Here is a 9,840-nt window from a genome sequence, read left to right on the forward strand (position 1 = left end):
GGACTGGTGACCTGTCCAGGGTGACACCGTCCTCACTCAATGTGAGCTGGGACTGACTCCAGCATGAATGTTTGCTTTAGTCCTTCAGTTGAACTGATGGTTTCCAGCTACTTTAACTGTCTCATCTTTTTATGCGATACAACACTTTTTTACTTTAAACAATTTCTTCTTTCATGTAAAAATTGTGGTTTCTGCAATTATCTGAAAAACAACTAAACTAAAAACAACAAAGAGCAAACATATGCAACAAATGATTGCAAATAAATAATTTCTCATTTCTTCCTGAAGCCTCCTAATTTATTACTTGTTAGTACAATCAAACATTTGGTTTTATTCAGATTTAATTTCTTATATAATGTTCTAATATATTTTCTTTTCTGTACTAAAAATAAATTAGAAATAAATTGTACAAATAACAGAAATAAATTCAAAGCACCTGGAACCACTGGTCAGCCTGCACGCACGCCCCCTGCACATACACACAGACACACACACACACACACAATTCGACATCTCCCCATAGTGGAGGCTCTTGTCTAGTTCCAGGTTCTAAAAAACAAACAAACAAACAAACAAAAACACCCATAAATACAAATAAATAAATAAAAATAAGCTGAAGACAACAATAAGAAAGCGTTTGTGCATCTTTTACATCAAGTCCTGTTACAGATGGTGAATAAATATATCTGATATAAAAGGGAATCAGTGTGTTTGAGTTGTCCTGCTGGGCTGGATGAAGATTCTTCACGGTCTTCCTCTTCCTCTGCTGTTACCTGAAGGACTGAAGTCAAAAACAACGATGGATTTATAAAATAAATCATCAACAAACACATTCTTTTTATGGTTCATATATTAACCTGTAACCTTTAACATCATTCAAGATTCATGACAGTAATCTTTTAATTTTCAGATTAATCATGTGACCTGTTTCGTTTCCTGTATTGATGATAAGATCCAATAACCAACCAATATAGTGTATTGGTTGGTTTTTGGAAAAACTGACCCTGGGTATGTGACTTACCATCAGTCTACACTGACTTCCTCCTGATGAACAGACATATAGCACACACGAGCAGAGATGAGAATAAGATGTTAAATTAGAGATGGACTCAGTTTCTACAACATCTAACATTTAGCTCCTATTTCTTCACAGTTCGCATCAGGTCAAATTGATATTCTCCCTCAGGGAGCACTGATGCTATAAAGAGTAGCAGGTAAGGATGGAGGGGGCAGGTCAGATCTGTTCAGATCTTCATAGAGGATGGTGGATCCTGTCAGCTCCATCTGCTCTGCTGCCAAATCTGCAGTCCAGTATCGCCAAAGAAGAAAGCTGCTTTACTTTTAAACAACTATGGCTAATTCTCTTCATAGCACATTAACAGACTGTAAAATACACAACAACACAACACCAACACACTGGACTTACCACAAAGGTTAACCCAGGAACGGCTGGAACAGGTGACAGGACAGCTAAGTCAGCAATTCCTATTTATATCATCATGAACACAACTTTGACTCATCAGGAAAAATCTGGATTTCGCAGAGAACCCAGACAGCACAAAGAAGCCAAACAGGCTGCAAGAATTTATGGTTTGTGAGCTGCTGTTTAAATGCCTCCAGTTTGTATTTTGTCTCTTGGCTGTCTTACTTTTTTAGAGCTTGGACAAATATTGTTTTCTTCAGGTTTAAAAAAAAAAAACAAGATGGCTGATAGACAAATGACAAACGTAGGTTTAAGACCAGCAGCTGACAAACCGTTGGCTGACATCAGGTCTATCAAGGCAAAGCGCTCTTAAAAAGACATTGCAATTGTTGTTGTGGTTGGCTCTAATGTTGCTGAGAAAACTGAGACATATGTAAATGTAAACAGTGTCACTGGGTGTGGCATTTTTAAAATGTTGAACCAATACAAGATCAAGCCCAGAAGAAACAGAAAGACTGTCTTTGTCTTTTAAACCAATCCTGGTCCAGAGCTCAGAACAGGCTCAAAACCTGTGATGGAGTCAGAGGGGAATTACCCGAGCTGGGTTAGGGTTTGTAAACTGGACACTGGGGTAAATCACTAGCTCGAGGCTCAAAGCTCAGAAATTTAACAACAGCAATTCATGTCACAGTTTCATAAACAGAAAGGAGGATGAACACATACCGGCCGCTCTTCGCACGGTTGTGATGATGTGCTTTTAGTTGTTGATGTTTGTGCTGATGTGCCCGGTAAACTTTTAGCTTCAGACTGAGTAACTGTCTGCACTGGAATCACCAGAGCTTTATTCTTAACCAGCGTGGACAGGACTGAGGGAGAAAAGAGAAAGAACATTTAATGCTCAATGAAACGTCACACTGAGTTACCACAGGTCATGACATTACCTTCTCTGGTTAGGTTCTCAGCAGCGCTCATGGCCTTCCCACTGAGGTCGCTCACCATGTTGTCCACTGTAGCCTCATGGCGGAGGAACACGGGGCGAACCACTTTGTTGTAGATGAGCTGGGAGCCATTCCATGACATTGGCGCCATGCACCACAACAGGAAGAGACACTGGGACCAGAGGATGGACAGACGAGGATTACTGGATTTCTGGGGTCCATTCTAACCTCAAACCTTTCTCAATGAAAATAATCTGTTGGTTTGTGTTTCTGTTCCCTAGGCCTGTGATGAGTCCTCTTACCTTAAAAGCGTAGTAAAAAGGAAACCAGTAAAGGAAGATGTCAGAGAAGAACTCGCCCAAACTGAAGACACCATACACCACCCAGTATGTCAGCCATTTTGTGTCATCCTCTTTGCACGGACTTTCAATGGCTTTGATTCTGCAGATTCATGTGGAAACAACCTGAATTGAGTAGCAGTTTTACAGCAAATTTGATATCAACTTTCAGCAAGTAGATTTCAAGAAGAAAAACCTACGAGTAATAAGCTGGATAGACAAAGCCAATCAGGTTGCAGAGGAGGGAAGCACCATATCCATACACCAGGTAGAGTCCGGTCAAGGAGACAGCACCTGGAGGACATGTTCAATATGACATGTTGAAAGACAGCTGTCAGGACACAGGGCACTTTTGTATGAAAGGAGGACTCAGGATATGTGTTTGTGTTGTTTTTGTTTTCCTGATCCTGTTTTAGGATCACAAATAGTTAAACTGAACACTGATGTTAAAAGGTGATTGTCTCTTGTCTGTTATAAAAATGTTCTCCAATGCTGCGGTCCTTGAGAGTCAGATGTCAGTTATGGATGAAATAATGAAGCTTCTTCTTCTTCTTATTGTTTATTTTTGTCCTTTCAGACCTGAGACTTTAAGAGAAGATAATCAGGACCTGAACAGAGTTGGGAAAAGAGAAACAGAACACTCCAAAAATGTCAGACAAACACACACCGACAGGAAGTCGTGTAAAAAGTGTCCTACCTCTGATCAGCTTATGTTGCTGTTCAGTCATGGAGTCTCTGGTCTGCTGTCGCTCTGAGGATAATCTGCTTTAACTGCACAGATACTGGGACACTGTGCACCAGGCACTACACTGACATCATGTCCTGCCTCCAAATGTGTGTGTGTTCCTGATTCACTGCATGAGCATCAGCGTGTATGAATAGACTGCTGTTCCCGGCTTGGCTGAAGCTCAAGGCTGAACTCAGGATTTAGGTACATTTTTATTTATCACAAATCAAAGTTTGATCCCGTTTCTGTCATCCAAATTCCTCCGCTTAAGAGACGTCCTCCATCAGGGCCACATGGGACAGCTCAGTTTTACAACCACCAAGTTTGGTTGTTCAAACTCTCATCACTCATTTATAAACAAGATAAAACTATCTTGTTTATAAATGAGATAAAACTACCTTGTTTATAAATTAGTGATGAGAGTTTGAAGGCTTTCGTAATTTGTAGATGATTCTGTGAATTTAAGGATCTCAGTGATCCTGTGAAGCGGAAGCTTTTTTAAAAAAAAATAAAAATAAAATAATAATAATAATAATGGAGTATCTCAAATGGAACCGATGTAATGTCAAAAGACATTTAGGGAGAGTGAATCTAAAAATACAGACTCACTATGCTGTGTGAGCAACAGGGATAATTACTAACTACTCAGAGTGTCTTAGTATCTGCTGTGGATCGTTAGCTGAACAAGATTAGGTTGTTCCAACATGAAAAGTTCAGGGCTATAGCTCATGTATTCTACAAGATAGTTTAGCTAGCAGCAGGAATAAACAGAAGCACACACAGGCTGTAAATACTGATGATAAAGTTTGACTGTCATTCGATGAAATAGACAGCTAGCATGCTTGTTCAAATTGCTAACTTTATTCAAAGTTAAAGGAAACAGACACCTATTTTGGTTACATAGACCCACCGGGAAGCCACAGTTGAGCACAGGGAGACGGATACAGACAGACAATGGCCAGAAGGAAATGGAGAGAGTCCATGATTAAAATGAACTCCCTCCAAGTCACCTTCAGCCAGTTGATAGTTGATTATTTAAATGTCGATTAAAGCTGCTATGACACAGAACTCTGAGCCAGAACATTTCTGTAGCTGCCGTTCAAAGGAGGATTAACTGAATCCCCATTCACATGCAGCAGGTACTGAAGGTCTGAAAGCCCTGAGCACAGAACCACAACAGAACCGTGATGGTCTACATCTTCCGCCAACAGCTGCTGAAGAACCACAGAGAACAAACTTCACATACCTGCTGCAATGATCTTCTTCTTTATCCCCGTCTTCTCCTCTACCTTCCCCAGAAAATCTGTCACCACGTTCTTCTCGTTCAGAAACTTCTCTGCTCGCTCCCTGATGGAGGACAAGACGTCCAGCAGGCCCATGGTCCTCATTCAGCAGAGCAGAGCTGGTGTGGAAGGGAAACACAGCGGAGTGTAATCCCCTTCAACCAGGATCTGCGTGAATAAAGAGGAGGAGGAGGAGGAGGAGGAACAGGGACAGGAAATAGAGATGGACCAACATGTCGTCCACTATGAGAGACAGAAATGGGGTGTGTTTTGTGGTCTGACAGCACTGTCAGCCTGACCATCATCATCACATCATCAATGACTCCACAGGCTTTAAAAAGAAGTCAGATTGCTTTGAAGTCTATGGGAAAACGTCCCTTTTCGTCCAGTGATTTATTAGCTCAGTAAATGTTTTCCTAACGAATTTCTGGTCTCAGTCTCTAGTTTCAAGTCTTCAATACAACATGATAGTCTTTAAATGACAGCCTCATTTAGACAAAAATAGACCAGAGAGCAGGGGGTGGATTAGAGGGGGATTACTGTGTGATTGACAGACTGTACCATCCAATCAAAAGAGACATCAGATCTACCTTCTCCTTCCAATATGGGTTCTACTAAAAAAAAAGGGTGACAAACCAGCTGCTCAGACTGATGGTGGACATCAGTCTGACATCGGTTTGACAGTTGCTCTGGTCCTGCTGTATATGGACCTGGCATGGACCGAGGAACTGGTAAGTTTGCTGGGACATGACTATTCTGATGCAGTTATTATTGAAATGATTTTACAGTTTTACCAGCAGGAGAAACTTTCCCTGTAAAAAGAGCAGCTATCCTGTTGAGCCATTTGATGTGTTTTGACAGCGACAGGCCCAAACATCCTCCTTAACTCCTCCCTCCTGAAATGACAGGCAAAAAGTAGAGTGACGTGGGCGAGGAGGAAGGTGAGTTTGTCTGGAGGAATGTGTCCTACAGGCCAACACATGTCTCAATGCTATCATGTCAGATAACAAGACTTTCACTTCAGTCTTGAGCTCAGGGAGCTGAGGGGACATGAGCGGATACAGAGCCATCAAATACACTTTATTCTTCTGCTGCTATGCCTTCTGGGTGAGTCTCTCCACACATGCTGAGGGTCAAAGGTCACATTCAGCACGTTTCATGGGAACAGGACATTGCAAAGAAATAGTGGTGTGTTTAGTGGGACAAGGTTTCATTTGTTAAGACGGTAGAGTTCTGGATCAGTATGCGCTGTGTCCAGGACAAAGCCAGGTTTCAGACTGATCCCTCAGCTCCTTCATGACAGGAAAGGATCCACCCCAAAGCAACCAAACTGAGTTGCTTCAAACAAAGCTTTTAGGTTAATGTTCAAATGTTTCCTGTGTCACTCTGCAGGTTGTGAGCGCTATGCTCATAGCGGTGGGGGTCTATGCCAAGATCGCCAAGGAGAAAGGTTAGTCAGCAGATGTTACACCTCTTACAGGACTAATCTGCCTGTAGGTCCATACAGTCTAACGGTAGATGTCACGTAAATGCTGCCTTAATAATGCGAGAGTATAAAGAAAAGATGTGAAACCGCACTGAGTTGGTTTTCAGTTCTTAGAGCAACAAATAGATCTTTGATTGATTGACCAATCCTTCCAAAAAAAAAAAAAAAAGTTTAAAATATGCACCAAAATAATCACACAGGTTTTTAAAATAAAATATGGATCTTTACAAAACTGTCAGTGGCATTTGAACCATCATGCTGTAAGTTGGCTTCATTAAATATTTATGGTTCACATAGAGCCTCTTCCTTCAGGAAAACACTTAAATGACTTCAGCTTCATATCTGGACTTCCTGTATCTTTAAAGTAAAAGAGTGATGAAATAGTATGAACAAAATATTAACATTAATGAAGTTGATCAGGCAGCATGTCACACATTCAGGACAGGACAAATGATGAATTAAAATAGTTCAATGTCCAACAGATGCATTAGAGCAGTGTGTGAAAAAAATATTCAATAAAATATTTGTGTTTCATTATACAAACTGTCACAAACCGGGCCAGTTGGTTGAAAAAAAGGGAGTCCACACACGAAATAACGAATCAAAATTATTAGTAAATCATTTTAAAATTGAAAGTTAAAACAATTAATAATTTAAGGTAAACTTAGATCAAAATAACTGAACGTAATGTCGAGGGCCACTCATGTATGCAGTGTGTCGGGGAGTGAAGTGTTGAACGCAGGAGGAAATTATTCTTAGTTTCACATGGCAGGTGGACACCTGAAACCATGGTTAGACAGCTCTTAAATCCCCTGCTCCCCCAACCTCCACCCAGGGAAGTCACTCCTTCCACCACTCTCAGCAACCTGAGAGGAGGAGAGTAGTCAGAAGGCAGAACTGTAAAAACAGCAGAAATGACAATCGGTGAGAACAAAAATACATCTAGGACAACCTCTTTTACATTTTTCGACCCCTTGATATGACGATTAATCAAATGGTATGGCTGTAAAAACAATGCATCAGCCTCTGATTTGGATTTTGAAGGGATGGCAGGAAAGTCGGTGGGTGTAAACAACCAGCGGGGTTAGACCAGATCCCAAGTAGACATTAAAATGCTGCAGCGCCCAAATTAATGCATGTGTCTCCTTCTCGCACGCATCTCATTGAACATGAGATGCCAACAAACACCAACACCAACAAAGCAGCGTTTTTAATGGGGTTCCATCAAACGACGACATTCCTGAGGCTGAACCACAAGAACTTAATCAGACATGCTGCAACTTTTACCAGCTCTTACACAATAATGTCGGATATGAACTGTCTGGTTGGCTGTGTGTTTTTGTCTGTGTGTAGATGTGGTCGACACTCTGACCGTGGATCCGGCTTTGCTGTTGATCGTTGTTGGTTCGGTCATGTTCCTCGTGTCGTTCTTGGGGTGTTTTGGTGCTCTGCGTAACACCACCTGCCTGCTGAAGATGGTACAACGTGACATTCAAAGCGTCACTTTATCATTAATCCTTTATTTAGAGATAGACAGATAGATATCACGTCAAATTTATTCATGTTGTAATGATGGAGCTGATGTATGAAGGTGGTCCCATTCAGAGAATTAACCTCGTCTGTCTATGCTGACAGTTTCTGGGGATCCTGGTGGTCGTCCTGCTGCTGCAGATCTCTGCAGGGGTTGTAGGATATCTCTTCACTGACATGGTAACCTCACTCTGTCCTGAAGGGACAGGAAGTACACAGGAAACAGTGTGCATCCTGCAGCCCTAAGACCAAACCTGATCCTGCTGTTATTCAGGTGATGGAGAGGACGGAGAAGCTGATGATGAAGGCCATTGTTCGATACCGAGAGGACCAGGACCTGGAGAACGCCATAGACTTTGTCCAGAAAAAGGTGGGGAAGAAGAGCGACCGAGGGCATCGGGCCTGTTACAGTCCGGTTTGTTGTTGTGCTGAGGTCTGTTGTGTTTCCAGTTTCAGTGTTGCGGAGTCCAGAGCTACAAAGACTGGTCCCGTAACGTTTACTTTGAGTGTTCAGATGTCAACCCCAGTCTGGAGTCCTGCGGAGTTCCCTTCTCCTGCTGCATCCAGCTACAGAACCAGGTCAGAACCAGAACCTGAGTGGTCTAGGTCCAGGGACTTCACTCAGCAAGTGCTGGTAACATGTGTAAAAGCAGCAAAGATACACAAACGGCATTGTGTTTGTGTACAGTGAGGTTCTCAAAGAGACCACGACAGGACTGAAGTCTCCTGGTGTCAGGAAGTCACCTTCGTTATCTCTGTCAGCATCATTCTAACTGAGATTCTAGACTTTCTATCATTGCCTCTGTTAGCGTCTTCAGTCCTGCAGCTCATTTCAGATGTCATACCGGCGCTGTGCTCTCCTGCAGACGGTGCTGAACACCATGTGTGGTTATGGGATACAGCAGCTGGAGGAGCATTCAGCCACTCATGATGTCTTCACCGTTGGCTGCCTGGAGAAGATCGTGTCATGGGCCAAGAATAACCTGCTGCTGGTGGCTAGTCTGACTGGTGGCCTGCTGCTGCTTGAGGTAAGTTTTAGGACTGGTCCACTTCCTGAGCCATAGCCAGGTCCATCCAGAACACATCAGGAGATATCTGATGTTGATTTAAATGTTCTGGAGACAAGCAAAGCAACTTTCATCCATGGGTTGGGTTTGGTGAGCTGAGTCTGGACAGGAACCCTGACCTCTGACCCTGTTTCCTCCGGCAGGTCTGTATGATCAGTCTGGCAGCGGCTCAGATCTCCAGGATCAACAAAGTCCAGCAACAGAAGAGAGACATTGCAGCGCAAGGAAACTTGGAGAGGAAGGACAGTTACTGGTACCCTGCTTTTGCAGACTTTGGGGATGAATGACATCATCATCATTATCATCTAACAAACCTGGACAGAGATGTCTAAGACACATCCTGTCACACAACAAGAGCTGGAAGAAACAGAGCACGCTCTGTTCACACTGTGAATTTATAGTTTGGCTAAACTACCTCTTAAAACTTTTCAATCATTCTGAATGCAGATCACATCTTCATCATAGTCACTCAATCATCTTCGTTCATCTTGAGCCACATGTGAGAGCTTATATTTTTCTACTGTAGAAAAGGGAACTAAATATAACCTGAACCTGAAAGTGCAAGTGCACGTGCATTCATCCAGTTTCAGTCATGGATTTGTTTTGATTGTTAACAAGAATAAAGTTTCATATAGATTCAAAGTCTGCCAGATCTGATCAATGAATCAACCCAAAAAAGCACTTAATTCAACTTTTATCTGTTGGTTAGAAGCAGAGAGGCAGAGACCATCGATCCAGTTTTTGAATGTTACCTTGTGGTGGGGAGTGCCTCCCTCAGAAGGCTCTTCTTGCCACCTGGGCTGTGACATCACAACCAGCCGCCATGCTGCTGACCCCTGGAGGATATGATGTTAATTACATTGAAGCTTTCCATTAATGCCTTTGAGCAGAGAAACTCCCAGCATGCAAAGCAGGAGACCCCTGAGCGAAACTGGTTAATCCCAGTTGCCCCCTCAGTAAATCACTGACTTTAATCTGAGGGTGAGATTAACCCTGTCGTGTTGTTGTAGAGATCCGGTCTCGTGCAGCCTCGTACTCACTTTATTGG

At 42.5% G+C, this 9,840-nt stretch overlaps 2 protein-coding genes across 2 annotated transcripts; one reads left to right on the forward strand and one right to left on the reverse strand.

The window, feature by feature from the left end:
- Positions 1-1,793: 1,793 nt before the first annotated feature.
- reep6 (receptor accessory protein 6) lies at positions 1,794-4,805 on the reverse strand. Its single transcript, XM_029499712.1, has 5 exons — positions 4,673-4,805; positions 2,900-2,993; positions 2,664-2,802; positions 2,365-2,533; positions 1,794-2,289 (listed from the first exon to the last, which is right to left on the reverse strand). Exons 1-5 carry the CDS (start codon positions 4,803-4,805, stop codon positions 2,117-2,119), a joined length of 708 nt encoding a protein of 235 aa, XP_029355572.1. The 3' UTR covers positions 1,794-2,116.
- An 883-nt stretch (positions 4,806-5,688) lies between these two features.
- LOC115042091 (tetraspanin-33) lies at positions 5,689-9,428 on the forward strand. Its single transcript, XM_029500121.1, has 8 exons — positions 5,689-5,816; positions 6,102-6,159; positions 7,549-7,673; positions 7,831-7,905; positions 8,000-8,095; positions 8,176-8,304; positions 8,592-8,753; positions 8,936-9,428. Exons 1-8 carry the CDS (start codon positions 5,760-5,762, stop codon positions 9,077-9,079), a joined length of 846 nt encoding a protein of 281 aa, XP_029355981.1. The 5' UTR covers positions 5,689-5,759; the 3' UTR covers positions 9,080-9,428.
- The last annotated feature ends 412 nt before the right edge of the window (positions 9,429-9,840 follow it).

The sequence above is a fragment of the Echeneis naucrates genome, chromosome 4 (genome assembly GCF_900963305.1).
Source record: "Echeneis naucrates chromosome 4, fEcheNa1.1, whole genome shotgun sequence".
In the NCBI taxonomy this organism is placed as follows: domain Eukaryota; kingdom Metazoa; phylum Chordata; class Actinopteri; order Carangiformes; family Echeneidae; genus Echeneis; species Echeneis naucrates.